The 16567-nt window shown below is 38.4% G+C and overlaps 1 protein-coding gene across 2 annotated transcripts in view; it reads right to left on the bottom strand.

The window, feature by feature from the left end:
• Positions 1 to 16567, bottom strand: part of phrf1 (PHD and ring finger domains 1) — a 116776-nt gene that overhangs the window by 11213 nt on the left and 88996 nt on the right. The window contains exons 10-15 of one of the 2 annotated variants that reach the window (XM_039744469.1): positions 12692 to 12819; positions 11532 to 11722; positions 10678 to 10797; positions 10172 to 10326; positions 1894 to 6060; positions 639 to 793 (exon numbers count right to left, since the gene is read on the bottom strand). In XM_039744469.1, coding sequence (XP_039600403.1) covers positions 639 to 793; positions 1894 to 6060; positions 10172 to 10326; positions 10678 to 10797; positions 11532 to 11722; positions 12692 to 12819 — 4916 coding nt within the window. The remainder of the gene's footprint in view (positions 1 to 638; positions 794 to 1893; positions 6061 to 10171; positions 10327 to 10677; positions 10798 to 11531; positions 11723 to 12691; positions 12820 to 16567) is intronic. The other variant, XM_039744477.1, reaches the window with a different exon arrangement.

The raw sequence follows: 16567 nt of genomic DNA, 5'->3' as shown, positions 1-16567 counted from the left end.
AAACCAGGAGACTGAACAATCTTTGTTTTCAGATCTTTTGAGAGTTGCTTTGAGGATCCCATGCTGTCACTCTTCAGAGGAGTCAAGTTCCCTTCACAACTTGCAATTGACCACCTTAAATACCTCTTCTCATGATTGGACACCCCCTGCCTATGAAGTTCAAGGCTTAATGAGCTAATCCAACCAATTTGGTGTTGCAAGTAATCAGTATGGAGCAATGACAGGCATTCAAATCAGCAAAATTACAAGGGGACCCACATTTTTACACAGCCAGTTTTTCACATTTGATTTAATTTTATACAACTAAATACTGCTTCACTAAAAATCTTTGTTTGGAAAACACCCCAGGTCTCAGATGCTCCTAGGAAATGAAAGACATACCACTGGTATCTTTTTTGTTGAAAGTTGAGTCAATTATGATGCAGGCTGAGAGGGGTTCCCAAACTTTTTCATATGACTGTAATTATCTTTTTTTAGACCTAAGGATTTAAAGAACATAACAATAGCTATATTTAAATACAAATAACTCTTAAAATTAAAGAAAAGGTTGGAACACATATTGGCACTATGACACAGTGGTTGACAATGAGATGAAATGGATTCATCCATGAAGTCAAATCAGTGGTGTGGCCACCAACCTTTGAAATATCTACATCAGGAAACATAGGTTGAGGAACCATATAATTGGTTGGAGGAGGTTCATTTAACTGCACCTGATTTAAAATCTGGCTGCTATCTCCTGTCTTCCACATTCCATCCTTGTTAATCCTTTGCATTTTATAAAGAGGAATTCCTGGAAAAAAAAATTGGACAGCCACTTGAGTCCAACACTGTTATGAATATGAAACGACAAAATTCAGTAGTGGGCAACATTGTGTGAGTATTTTCTATATTACTAACGACCCTCAATGATGTAAAACAAACATGATTTAACATATTCTAAAATAGGTTAGCATTATTTTTAACATACAAGTCCTTTAAGTACTGTGTGACAAACAGCATGAAAAGAGTAATTTGTTTGTCTTATATAGAAATAATGACAGTCACATCTATAATAAAAGACAGTACTATTCATTTATTAATTTTTGCAATGGGACTTTATGTAAATTGATTTGAATGCAAAAGAATGCAAAAGATTTCATGCAAGTGTGGCACAATTTCCAAACGTTTATGAAGCTTAAAAGTTAACTGAAAAACACTAAGATGATGAAAGATGGCCATCTAATTCAAAGGTGTTAAGAGCACTCTGTGAAACACAGTAACTGGTGAATACAGTAAAGAAGGGCTGAGAGCAGCTGCTAAGGCTACCTCAGTTATGGTGATTAATGCAAAAATTAATTAAAGTCCAAGTTAAAGAAATATCACTAACATTGCCATAGGTAAACAGTATTTTTCATGTTTTGGCAGTGAAGTAATGTATGATGCCAAGCTCATTCTACCAAAGATTTCCTTTAAAAAGGCAAATCAGAAATGGACTGTATGTTTAACATGGCAGCCATCACCAAAACAGAACTAAAGTTCATAAATACATGATTTTTACAGAGTGCAAACACTTCTGAGCACAAGTTGAGAATTATTTTAACAGACAACTGACACAAATCATATCAATTAGAGCATCAAGAATGTCTTTACACTCTCAGGTCAGCTTATAAATTATTGGGTGATCCACCCACTAATTTCAAAGGAGGGAGAAGCACAGCACTGGGCAAGGTATCCTTTTTTAAATATATACCTCGCACAGGGATTAACTATTTTTACACAGAAATTAGAACAAATGTGAATTGTGAATCTAAAACTCACAACCCTCTCAGTAGTTAATATTTTGACACCTTATGTGATTCCAGATTCTCAATTATTATAATACAGCATTCCAAAATCAGATATTATACTTACGCCCAGACTTTCCAGATGTTTCATCATCTTCCTGAAGATTCCAGGTTACTCGCTTAACAGCAGGCTTGGATTTGTTAGATGTACTAGCAGCACATTTTTCTGCCTCTTGTTTAATTACTGAATCCTCTTTCTTAACTGGGAGTTTAATCTCCTCTAGCCTCACAGTGACTTTTGGATCTTTTTTTTCTTCACTTTTTATAAAATCAAAATCATCTAGCATATCATCCACCACATCTGTAAAAGATTCATCCTTCTCTTCTCCAAGAATTCCTGGTTTGTTTATCTCACTGTTAATGGGTTCTGGTCCACTTTTACCTTCCTTAACAGGCTCAGCCAGGTCTTTCTCAATAGTTTTAATTGCACAGGTGTGGGCCACCAGCTCCCGAACAGGCTCCGGGCTGTGCGCCGCAAGCTCCCGAACAGCCTCCGGGGTGAGGGCCGCCAGATCCCGAACAGCCTCCGGGGTGAGGGCCGCCAGATCCCGAACAGCCTCCGGGGTGAGGGCCGCCAGATCCCGAACAGCCTCCGGGGTGAGGGCCGCCAGATCCCGAACAGCCTCCGGGGTGAGGGCCGCCAGATCCCGAACAGCCTCCGGGGTGAGGGCCGCCAGATCCCGAAAAGGCTCGAGTCTATGTCTGTGAGTCTCTAATACACTAACAGATTCATGCCTGTGGGTTTCAAGCCCCAGAATGGGCTCATGTAGGCAAGTCTCTGGTTCCCTAAAAGATTCGGGTCTGTGGGTCTCTGGTCCCCCTAATGTTTTAAGGCCATGGGTGTCAAGTACTACAATGGGTTTGTGCCTGCGGGTCTCAAGTTCTACAGCTGGTTCATGCCTGGGGGTCTCAGGTTCCACAGAAGGTTCATGCCTGGGGGTCTCAGGTTCCACGGCGGGTTCATGCCTGGGGGTCTCAGGTTCCACGGCGGGTTCATGCCTGGGGGTCTCAGGTTCCACAGCGGGTTCATGCCTGGGGGTCTTAGGTTCGACATCGGGTTCGTGCCTGGACGTCTTAGGTTCCACAGCGCGCTCGTGCCTGGGCATCTCAAAGTCTACAGCAGGTTCAGGTCTGCAGAACTCTTCCCTTACAGGTTCAGTTCTGTGGATCTTTTCCTTATATATTTCTGGTCTGAAAGTTTCCTCCTTCAGAGATTCTGTTCTGTATGAGTAAGTCACTTCTCTAACAGGAGGTTCTGGTCGATAAGAGTATGTCACTTCTCTAAGAGGTAGTTCTGGTCGAAAGGACACTTCCCCATGAGGTGGTTCTGGTCTGTAAGTCACAACCCTAAGTAGCGGTTCTGGTCTAAAAGTTACAACCCTAAGAGGTGGTTCTGGTTTACAGGTCAATTCTCTTAAAGATGACTCTGGTATTTCCGTCTCTTCCCTAAAAGCTTCTGCTCTATGTGTGTCTTGCCTTAGAGATACTGGCCTTTCCTCCTCTTCCCGGGGGAATATAGGCCTGTCTTTCTGTTTTTTAAGAAATCCGGATCTTTTATCCTCTTCCTTAGAAAAACTACGTCTATCTTTCTTCTCCCTGAATAATCTTGTTTTCTCTTGTTCTTCCCTTGGAGATCTCGATCTCTCTCTCATGTCCCAAGGGAATTCCAGTCTATCATTTTCTTCCCCGTGAGACTCTGGTCTGTCAACTTTAGAAGAATGAGAAATGTCCATTAAAAAGGAATCAATTTTGGGAGCACTAACTGTTTTTTCTACTTCAGTGTCTAAAGGACAAATTTTGGTTATTCTACATACATCTTTTCTAACACCTGAAACATTTTCTGAAACTTCCTTTACAGTGGCCTCAACTTTAATATTGCACTTGAGTTCTACACATTCATTAACACTACCTTCAACGGGACTATCAGAATCATTTGTTTCTTCAGTGTCATGATACAACTGTGAAACCAAGGATGGAATTCTTTGCTCATTCTTTACAACCCGTGAAACTGTTTTAGCTTTATCTTCTGGAAGGTATTTGTATGAGAAAGCAGACTTCTCAGTCATTTCTTCAGATATATCTTCGTTATTTATTACAACAAATTGTAATTGGTCTCTGTTAATACAATTTCTCTTTTCTCCAGATGATGACCACTTTTCTCGAGAAGTTGTCCTCTTTTGCCTAGTTTGCAAATTTTTCTCCATAGATGGTGATCTCTTCTCTCTAGATCGTGACCTCCGGTCCCTGGACCGCGAGCGCCGCTCTCTGGACCGTGACCTATGCTTCCGTTTACCTGCTTTTGATTTTGACCAGTGCTCTTTATATCTTGGTACAGATCGTGACCTTGATCTACCTTTCCTTCGTTCTCTAGAGTGAGATCTTGACCTTGATCTCCTCCTCTTTCTGTCCTTTGGTCTCTGGGCACTTCCTCTACTACTGTATCGGTCAAAACTTCTCTCTCTCTTGTGTTTTTTCCTCCGAGATCTGTCAGCACTACTTGAACGAGAACGCCTTCTTTCTTTAGACCTGGATCTTGAGTATCTTTTCTTTTTTCTCCTTCTGTCAGACACAACAGATGAAGAGCTTGATGAACTAGCTGAATGAGACCTTGATCTCCTCCTTTCTCTAGACCTAGATCTAGACTGTTTTTTTTTCTTGGCTGCTTTCTTTTTTATAACTTCAGAACTACTAGATTCTGACCTTTCTTTGGAACATTCTCTGTCCTCATGTTTAATATTTTTGCTCTGAGTAGAATGAGCATCAGATACTGCTGTACATGTTAACTCAGGAGTGTGTTCTTCAGTAACAGCTTTTGTGGTATCATTTTTTGACCAGATTTCATTGTGTGTATTCAATATTGGGCTGGTCCTTGAGTGAATATCTTTCTTAAGAACTTTATTTGCAATCTGTATTACAAAATCCTCATCAATTATATCACTATTTTCACTACTATCACTTATATGTCCACCTTCAATTAAACTGTGATTTCGAGAGGCTGTAATGCTTGTTGAATTGTCAGAATGGTCAATGGACGAATTCTTAACATCCACCTCTAATACACAATCCTGTTGCTCAGTCACCAAACATTTCCTCGAGTCCGTGTTTTCTTTGGTATCATCCACAGTTACTAAGTGCGAGTGATCGGCAGAAGTGAAAGTACTATGGACAGCAGGTTCTAAAATACATGTTTCCAACTCTTGTTCACAGGACTCAGATTTGACTTTATTTGTACTAGACATCTGAGACTGCAGTACTCCAGGCGATGTCTCAGTCTCTGAAGAACTAGAGTCTGAGCCAGTAGGATTGAAAGGGTCATATATTTCACTTTGTTTTTGCTTTTCCTTGTCTTTCTTTTTTGCCTGAAGAGACAATAATTTTTGTTTGTTTTTATTAAAGTTTTCCTTGGAGTCCATTGCTTTTTTCAAAGGATTATTGAAAGCATTGGGAATTCCAAACCTTCTAGACTGCCAAGAACTTCCACTTGCATTTATCCTAAAACTCACAGTAGAACCACCTATACCTCCATGTGTACCAAACGGAACTGACCTAGAAGGCATGCCAGAACTGTTGGAAGAAGAGTTTCCTGGATAATTCCTCAACAACTGACTTGTACTTAACCCTGTATTTGTTGTAGTTGAATGATCATCACGACCCGTAAGTCTGTTAATACAAGAATCTGGAATTCCATTAGTAGGATGGCTATTCTGTGGTGAGGTGTCATTTTCCTCTCTCTTGATCTTTGGTATTTTGGGTAGTTTAGTTGAATCAAAGTCCCAAGCTGGTTTTGCCGGTGTTCTTTTCAGATCCATGCTGTAATGACTGTTAGAGAATCCATTTATCTTCTCAGTTGATGACATGCCACAAGCCACTGCCTCTTTGGTGCCCACATTTTGTTTATGATTTTCCATTTTCTCTGCATATGTAAGAGGCCTAAAACTAGATTGTGAACCAGGCCTTGGGCGAGATGAAATTGGAGGCCTATCTACTATACTTCTTGAGGCGGAAGGCAGTGGATTAAAAGTATCTTTTAAGTTCAATGATGATTTCAGAGTTGAATACAAAGACCTAGATGATGAGGGCATTGTAGAAACATTAACATCTGATGATGTCATAGTATCACCGTAGTTACAGGCACTTATTCCTGAGACTGAAGAATCTTCAATATAGATTCCAGATGTTACTTCGTCAGACCTCAAATCACAAGAGATAGTTCTGCTTGATATGGGCATTGTCACTGGAATAAATAAATTAAAATTATTGAATTAATAATACTGTAATTCTGTAAATATTTTCAAAGCAAACAGCATCACTATTAGAAAATCATACAATTAAAATATGGACTAAACAAACTCATGTATTCCAAAATGTTATGATTGGAAAGCAAATCAGTTTTTCCAATACCATAATAGTTAAAACATGAACATCCTAATTATCAATATAACATCACTTGTAATTTTGGAACATTGCTTTCTAGTATGCATTCATTTTGTACTGCTGTGTGTATGTATGCGTACACTAACATATTGAAGCAGATAAAAAAATACAAATAATGCAATAAATGATAAGAGCCTGTAAAAAATAAACACAAATTTAGACTTAAAACCACAAAATACGGTGTACTGGAGTATTTATTTTTATGTAGCATCTTAGGCTTATAAACAGGGATGTGAATTACAATCACTTAAATGTTTAGCTGATTTGAAGATGAAAACTATTTAGGAAATTACAAAACAATAGGTACAGTGGGGCAAAAAAGTATTTAGTCAGCCACCAATTGTGCAAGTTCTCCCACTTAAAAAGATGAGAAAGGCCTGTAATTTTCATCATAGGTATACCTCAACTATGAGAGACAAAATGAGAAAAAAAAATCCAGAAAATCACATTGTCTGATATTTAAAGAATTTATTTGCAAATTATGGTGGAAAATAAGTATTTGGTCACCTACAGACAGTTACAGACCTGTAACTTATTCTGTAAGAGGCTCCTCTGTCCTCCACTCGTTACCTGTATTAATGGCACTTGTTTGAACTCGTCATCAATATAAAAGACACCTGTCCACCACCTCAGACAGTCACACTCCAAACTCCACTATGGCCAAAACCAAAGAGCTGTCAAAGGACACCAGAAACAAAACTGTAGACCTGCACCAGGCTGGGAAGACTGAATCTGCAATAGGTAAGCAGCTTGGTGTGAAGAAATCAACTATGGGAGCAATTATTAGAAAATGGAAGACATACAAGACCACTGATAATCTCCCTCGATCTGGGGCTGCACGTAAGATCTCACCCCGTAGGGTCAAAATGATCACAAGAACGGTGAACAAAAATCCCAGAACCACACGGGGGGACCTAGTGACTGACCTGCAGAGAGCTGGGACCAAAATAACAAAGTAACATAATAACAGTAAATCAGTAACACACTACGCCGCCAGGGACTCAAATCCTACAGTGCCAGACGTGTCCCTCTGCTTAAGCCAGTACATGTGAAGGCCCGTCTGAAGTTTGCTAGAGAGCATTTGGATAATCCAGAAGAGGATTGGGAGAATGTCATATGGTCAGATGAAACCAAAATAGAACTTTTTGGTAAAAACTCTACTCATCATGTTTGGAGGAGAAAGAATACTGAGTTGCATCCAAAGAACACCATACCTACTGTAAAGCATGGGGGTGGAAACATCATCCTTTGGGGCTGTTTTTCTGCAAAGAGACCAGGACGACTGATCCGTGTAAAGGAAAGAACGAATGGGGCCATGTATTGTCAGATTTTGAGTGAAAACCTCCTTCCATCAGCAAGGGTATTGAAGATGAAACGTGGCTGGGTCTTTCAGCATGACAATGATCCCAAACACACCGCCCGGGTAACGAAGGAGTGGCTTCGTAAGAAGCATTTCAAGGTCCTGGAGTGACCTAGCCAGTCTCCAGATCTCAACCCTATAGAAAATCTTTGGAGGGAGTTGAAAGTCACCGTGTTGCCAATCGACAGCCCTAAAACATCACTGCTCTAGAGGAGATCTGCATGGAGGAATGGGCCAAAATACCAGCAACAGTGTGTGAAAACCTTGTGGAGACTTACAGAAAACATTTGACCTCTGTCATTGCCAACAAAGGGTATATAACAAAGTATTGAGATGAACTTTTGCTATTGACCAAATACTTTTTTTCCACCATAATTTGCAAATAAATTCTTTAAAAATCAGACAATGTGATTTTCTGGATTTTTTTTCTCATTTTGTCTTTCATAGTTTATGTATACCTATGATGAAAATTACAGGCCTCTCTCATCTTTTTAAGTGGGAGAACTTGCACAACTGGTGGCTGACAATACTTTTTTGCTCTACTGTACCTAAACCCTTCCCTCTCTCTAATCACAATGCACTTTGCAGTGGAAACAAGATTTCAAAGCAACTTCTCCGTCAAATTGCCGAACCAAATTAATTCTAAATAGCAATGCGATCTCTGACAGACCAGGTAAAACATGCTGCAAAACCATTCCATACAAGTCCTCCATATTGCGCAAGCTTGAATGACATTCACAATGAGAACTTCTAAATACATTAAGTGTTAGAATACTGGCACTTTTTAAGCACTGGCATGAAAGCAACGGTCGAGTTGAAGTCAAAGTCAAGCAGCCAAAGCAAAGGGAAAGCCTGAGATTGAGATACTTGTGATACAAGATTGAGTAGTATGGTCATACTGAGAAAAGAAGTGTAAGAACTTTCTTGGATTCAGAACATAATACCGTGAACACAATAAGCAACGCTGATCATCATATACAGCAGTTGTCAAGGACAGTGACCATTTGCTGTTTTAACAATTATACACATTAATGACTTGTGCTTTTACTCCATTTGAATTGTCGCCTCTAAAGCCAAAGCGTTTGTGATCATAATGGTTTCTTTCTGATCATAAGTCTGCATGTGCCTATGATTGTTTTTTGCATTTAAGGGCACAGAGGCAGATCTTCAATTCAAAAGTTCAATCCCACGCAAACTATGTTTCCAATTGTCACCGAGTATGGATTTTTCTGTGCCCTTTATTTAACACAAACAAAGCAATTGATTTTTATGGACTTTTAAGATTATTTGCTGTGGCCCAGGATTTGTCACCATAGGGCACCATTCAAACACTTTTTTATTCTCCATTACACATGAGATTTAAACGTTTTCTCAGTTATCACTACAAAACAACTGGGGTAAGTAACATATCAACCTTATGAATGCCCCACCCTACTTGCTTGACCCTTGCGATTTTTGGCTCATCCCCATAGTCAAGGTCAACATGCTTGGAAAATACTACATGGATTGAGAAGACATATTAAACGCAGTGACTGAACAACTGTCAAAGCTGAAAACCAGTTTGCTTTTGGGATTCAGAAGTGTTCTGAAAAATAGATCAACAGACTGCAAAAGTGCACTGAGTTTGGCAGCGATTATGTGGAGAAGTACAAGGTTTTGGAACTCTTTTCATAAAAAACTATTAATACAATTGATTAAACCAAAATATTTTGTGTTATATTCCACTGAAAGGATGCCAACTGTCTTATTAAAGGCACCCCCAAATGAATTGGACCAGTATTGACTGCCATAACAGACTTGACACTAGAATCTCTGAAGCCTGTGAAAAAAGTCAGAATTCCAGGCCACCTTAAATTCCTTCTCACCTCGTCATCAGTGTCTTTGTTTTGCAAATCTGTCAATCAGCACAGGCAGCAAACAGCCTGCTATTCCCATCACCCCATCGATGCAGCTGGAGTTCTCCCAGCTCAAGTCTGTTTATCTGGGTTTGAGGTGCCTGGAGTTGTATAGGGTAAATAATTCTGTTTTAGTTATGTGTGCAACACTTCTTGCCTCACATTTCCTGTCATCACATATTTACACAGATCGTTGTAGACGTGGAACACACATGAAATTCATGTATGCCAAATATTATTTACTTATTTTGGGATAGCAGGCTACTTGCTGCTTGTGCTGACTGACACATTTACAAAACAAAAAACGCTAATGGAGAGGTGCAAAAGAATTTAAAGTTTGCCAGGATTATGACTTTTTCGTAGGCTTCAGGGATTCAAGTGTTAATGATCTGTAAGTAGTCTAGAAAATTTAGTGACCTTCTCAGGGTTAAAAGTTCTACTGGGGAACAGGGAATAAATAAAGCAAGCAACTTTGTGCTATCAAGTCCGTAGTTTTATTCATTATAGCACCACAATGATGACTATTTACATGGGAATATTTAATCATTTTGAATGAGAAGAATAAATATTTATTTTCTATTAGAATACAATGAAGTGATACTAAGTGCAATAATTCTTAAAAATGAAACATAAGCTCCTTCCACTTTTTCACATACCTGCCTTTTTGGCTTTCAAAGATCCATCTCTGTTAATTATAATGTCAGCACTGTCCATCATTAGCAAACTCTGCCCTGTCAAAATGCTTCCTAAGAGATCAGGTACAGGGGCAGCTTCAACAATCTCCACAGGTTCCGGTATACTTAACCCAGTTCTAAAGTAAATGAAAATGGCTCAGATTCAAAATTTTAACAATACCAGGTTGCTATTATACATTGTTCATTAGCAACAAAAAAATATTGAATGACACATAACCAATGTTTTGTAGAATGTACTGCACTATAAAAATAAATTCTGTCTTCTACATATTTACTAATTTATGTGTACCAAAACACAATACCAAAAATGTTGTCCCCACTCCAAAAACCCTTTAGCGAGATTGAAGGGTTAGGAGAAAATTAATCTGACTATTGTTTAACCCCATTAAATTAAAAGTAACTCATAGAAACAATTGTTAGCTTTTATTATTCCGGATTCATAGAAAAATGACAAAATATGATGTTACCTGGATATTCCAATGGATACAGGTCTTGCCACTGGCTGATGTGATCTAATAGCTGACTGTGAAAGACTTTTTCTCTTGGCATCTATTGGGCATAATGGACTTGCTGGTTGCTCTCTATTTCTAGTAAAAAAAAGGCAAGATACAGAATAATAAGGCAAAACACACAGTAATGCCAAATCTGGAGATGATGACGTGTGGTGCTTTCTTGGTTCATGGTATTTCAATTACTTATCCCAAATATTTATATAGTACTTATGAGTGTCTATGTTTTGGGAAATTGAGTATTTCAGTGAACTACAGGTATTGTCTGGTGTCAGGGAACTTCCAACACCAGATATTTTACTGGGCAAGTGTTTTTCTTCATCATGTTAATGAATTTACATATTTTTTTGCATGTATTGCAGACCAATAAAAACGGTATATTACATAGCACCATAGTAGACAAATTTCAAGTTTATTTTGAAAAATAAAGACTGACAAAAATGTAAGCATTTACCAAGGAATAAGGCCATAAGGTGGATTTACATCCCATAGAAAATTGTTGAATAGGTAAAAAAGTATACATTTATTTCACTTTTTTCCTGGGTAGGTAGGTGTGATGGGAAGATGCAAAACGAATATGTGTTTGTAGTTATAAACTTGTGTTTAAGGTGAAAGTTGATGTTTTAAATAAACAAAGTGAAATTAGTAAAAATAAATTGAAATGCACTCAATAACCAGAATTAACACATTGTTGTATGTGTTAATTGCCTGTGCAGTTACAGTGGATTGATGAGGCTTTTACAATAAGTGTTATGTGCTAGTTGTTTCTTGCTCTGCAAAGTTCCTATAAAGTTTGGTAAATTAATGCATACCTTTCATCAAATGGATCCAAGTCAAAAGGGTCCCCATAGACTGATAATGGTGCAGCTCCAATATCAGCCCTCATGCTACTCAAGCTAGACTCAACTGGTCTGTACACCGATGGCACTGAAGCACCATGCACTGGTTTACCAATGCCCAAGGTTTTAGCTATACGGGATTTTGCACTTATAGCATGTGGAACCTGCAAAAACAGTAACACATTCATTAAAAATTATATTCATTTACACTGCATAAAGATAGTAATTCAAACACAAATAAAAGCAATGCAGTCTAGTAACGGTTAAACATTCATAAATTTCATAGGTTTGCACATCATAATCCAAGTGACTTAATGTACAGTATTGTAACATTTCTGTAATATTCTTTTACACTACAGAAACTGTAAAACTATGACTGACAGACTCAAACCAGTTACTCTTGGATATGCGGTGATCTCTCCCACCACTTTATAAAGTTCCCATCAAGAGTGAATATCTAGTTCACCAAAAAAATAAAAAAAATAAAAAATAAAATCTATTCACTGCTAGAGGTAATACTTGATTTGTCAGTGTGACTAAACATTCCACTTTGCTATGTATGTCACTCAGATGTCTTAGAAAATGTCTCCTGAATCCACATATACCAAGTTCACCACCTGTAACTCCATCATCTCCATCAATATCTGCAAAATTCCTCCAACTCAACAAAACTGTTTTAAGTGTGAGTGTGCGTATATAATTTTAAACATACACGCACACACACACACACACTTTTGACTAAAATACTGTTTTAATCTGGAACTGGGCTAAGTGCTGAACTTTAGCAGACCAAGAACAAAATTCTCTTGGTAACAGCTAACTTACAAACCTGCCAACATTTGTTTTTTATGCTGAAAAAGGAATTTGGAAAATAGCAAAATATTTCCATCTGGATAAGAGAATGATCTCGGCTTCATTCCATTATTACAAAATGTAACAAATGTTGTATCATTTTAACTAAAAAAAAATACTGTAACGTTAAAAAAATATATCCACCAAAACATTTTTTCTTTAAGCAATGGGCTATAAATTTAAATCTGTATTTTAAAATCAGTGATGGGTGTACCCTTCAATTTTTAAAGCAAGTAATACAAAAAATAGAATTTCTTAGTTATAAAATATTTATGATTTACCACTGGTCGTTTCTTGCTGCTCCTCTTCTTAGTGCGTCTCTTACGACGGCCACTGCTTTGACCACCTTTTTGTACTCCTGCTGCTGATTTTGAACATGGTTTCTTTTTCCTGGTTCTTCTTCTCCTTGCTTAGGAAATTTCAATGAATTAAAAAAAAATTAAGATAAACTAAAAATAAAAATAGATGCAGTGCACGCCATGTATATTTTATATGCATGTCCCATAATCTGTTTTTCTACTGCAAAACTTGTTAAATACCAATCGGTTTAACAACCACAATTTGAAATTAGCCACGTTTTACAGTTGCCCATTCATGCCCCCCTAACCTAATCACAACCACCTCCCCCCTCCATGTTTTGTTACCTAAATCATCCTTAAAGATAAGACATTCATTTAACATGATATACGACTTTCATCAGCATCTACAGTTTTAATGTGATGGGTGTGAAGGGGCAGGCTAATGTCTTAAGTAAAGCACCGTGATGTCCATACATTGATGGATTAAAGGCCAGAAGTCCACATGAATGTCATCATCAAGTTCTTCCATGAGAACCCTGAATACAATGAGGACTGATTAAGGTCATTTATGTCAGTAGAATGCGGTTTTTAAAGACTGCTTACTTCATTGTGCTTTATCCTCAGTTGTAAAGGATTGTTTTAAGGATCCCATGGGATACCCCTCGCAAACCGTTTCACACGCTGCATATGGCGATGCACCTCCGCGAGAAACATGCCTCTATGAAGAGTCAACGTAGCTCGGAGGTGCATGACATGCACATGACATTAACCTGACCTGCACTGTATGTTGCCTCTACGACAGACGAATATAAATGACGCCATGTTTCTGTGTCGTCGCGTCCGAGTTGGTGGGCGTGGCCCTGCGAGTTGTCGTCGTATCCAATTGTCTTGGAGTTGGTGGGCGTGGCTCCTTCCTGCGTGTGCCATAGGTGTCTCACTTGTCGGCGGCTTAGTGAATCCACGCCCCTTCCGGCGTGCTTTCCATGGTTGCCTTGCCTTAGTGAATTATAAACATAGATATTGTTTTATCTCTGTTTTTATCTTGCTTTGCCTTTGTGTAAACTTTTTATGTTGCACTTTGAGATTTACTGCTAATGTAAAGTGCCCCTATAAATAAAATGCATTATCATTATCTTCTTTTTGAGCCATTCCCTGGAGGACTTGCTAGTGTGCTTCAGATCAATATCATATTGAAAGGTTCACTTCTAGTTCAAGCAAGTAAGTGAAATTTATTTACAAAGCGCCTTTCATAGACATGACATCACAAAGCGTTGTACTGTGCAACAATAAAGCACATAAAAGCGCAAACCAAATATAACAAAACAGGAAAAAAATAAAGAGAAAGAATAAAATTGAATAACAAGAACAAAACTAAGAATAAACTAAAAGTCCAAGCAGAGACAACTCAACTGTGTTAAAAAGCCTGCTTAAACAAAAATGTCTTAAGCTGCTTACTAAAAGAATCAGCTGACTCAGCTGCATGTAGTCCTAGCGGAAGACCATTCCACAGAATTGGCGTAACAGACTGAAACACACAATTCCCACCCACGTAGCTTGAGCCAGCTATGCGGGATGACTAAGAGGTCCTGTTCCTCAGACCTAAGTGTCTGACAGGCTGTATGGGGTGTAAGAGGCCAGTTACACACTCAGGGGCTTGTCCGCACAGAGCTCTATAAGCAAGCACCAAAATTTTAAAATGAATTCTAACATAGCCTGAAGCCAATGCAAAGTGTACAAGATGGGAGTTATATGCAACTACCAACTAGATTGAGTTAAAAGCCTAGCAACTATATTTTGAACTTGCTGTAGCTCAGAAAGGGAAGATTTATTCAGACCAGTAAACAGGGCATTACAGTAGTCAAGACAAGGAGATAAAAGCATGTACAAGCATCTCCATATCTGGTCTCGAGACTGCAGTCCCCAATTTAGAAAAGCGTCTTAAAACTAGAATACCTGAAGCCTATGAAAAAAAGTAATAATACTTTGTCATTCTTCCATACAAAATCTCTCCAGTTCAGTTAAATTTGATGGCTGCCGAGCATGGACAGCCTGCTTCAAATCATCCCATAGATTTTCGATGATATTCAAGTCAGAGGACTGTAAAGGCCATTCCAGAACAGTGTACTTCTCCCTTTGTAGATTTCCAACTGTGCTTTGGGTATTTGTCTTGTTGGAATATCCAACCCCTGTGTAACTTCAACTTTGTGACTGATGCTTGAACATTATCCTGAAGAATTTGTTGATATTGGGTTGAATTCATCCAACCCTCGACTTTAAAAAGGGCCCCAGTCCCTGAACTAGCCAAACAGCCCCACAGCATCATGGAGCCTCCACCAAATTTGACAGTATGTAGCAGGTGTTCTTCTTCCACAATGCAAAGTGCTTTTTGTTCTGACCAAATAACTCAATTTTTGTCTCATCAGTCCAAAGCACTTTGTTCCAAAATGAATCTGGCTTGTCTAAATGAGCATTTGCATATAACAAGGGACTCTGTTTGCGGCGTGAGTACAGAAAGGGCTACTTTCACATCACCCTGCCATACAGATGTTCTTTGTGCAAATTGCGCTGAATTGCAGAATGATGTATAGGGTGGTCCAGATGTAATTATGCAATTTTTATTACGCTATAACTTTTTAAGTTTAATAACATAGAAAATTACCCGAAAAATGCCGGACCATCGAGAAGTGTGCGAACTGATGACATGAAGAATCATCTTCATGCCAAACTGCAATCGTCCCCACATAAATCAAAGTCATCCAGACGATCTAGATCTGCATAATTAGATCTGGACCACCCTGCATAGATACACCATCTGCAGCAAGATGTTCTTGCAGGTCTTTGGAGGTGATCTGTGGGTTGTCTGTAATTATTCTCACAATCCTGCTCATATGCCGCTCCTGTATTTTGCTTGGCCTGCCAGACCTGCTGGGTTTAACAGCAACTGTGCCTGTGGCCTTCCATTTCCTGATTACATTCCTTACAGTTGAAACTGACAGTTTAAACCTCTGAGATTTTTGAGGCCTCTGAGGCTTTTTGTAGCCTTCCCCTAAACCATGAGACTGAACAATCTTTTGTTTTCAGATCTTTTGAGAGTTGCTTTGAGGATCCCATGCAGTCTGCCACTCATCAGAAGAGAGCCAAAGGGAAGCACAACTTGCAATTGACCACCTTAAATAACTTTAACCACTCATGATTGGACACTCCTGTCTATGAAGTTCAAGGCTTAACGAGCTCATCCAACCAATTTGGTGTTGCAAGTAACAGCATCGAGCAGTGACAGGCATTCAAATCAACAAAATTACAAGGGGATCCAAATTTTTCACATTTGTTTAATTTCATACAACTAAATATTGCTTCGCTAAAAATCTTTGTTCTGAAAACACCCCAGAGCTCAGATGTTCCTAGGAAATGAAAGACATACCACAGTTATCTTTTTTGTTGAAAGTAAATTATTATGCAGACGTTTTCATATCACTGTATATCATTTTTTGGAATATGTACATTTCATGTGGGTTCTGTTTCTACAACAATCTGGGTAAATGACAGCAACATGTAAACTGAATGATTTCTATTTCTTTGGTTATATTCTTGAATAAAAGCACACTTGTTTTGTTATACCTTTTGTGAAAGTGTTTATTTGACATTTCAACTAAAGTATTCACACATTATACACTTCACATCATTATTACGATAACATGGAAAAAGTTTGTTTTAGTAACGTGTTCAACATTTCTATACTCTCTGCAAATTTAGAATCTTTAGATTTATAGTTATCACTTTCATGATGAAATGCAATAAAGTATGTATGTTACATTTTACAGATAAATTGCTAATTTCATTTAAATAACGAATACTGTT

This window comes from Polypterus senegalus, chromosome 1 (genome assembly GCF_016835505.1).
Source record: "Polypterus senegalus isolate Bchr_013 chromosome 1, ASM1683550v1, whole genome shotgun sequence".
NCBI classification, from domain to species: Eukaryota; Metazoa; Chordata; class Cladistia; order Polypteriformes; family Polypteridae; genus Polypterus; species Polypterus senegalus.
This window is presented reverse-complemented; position numbering and strand designations above follow the sequence as displayed.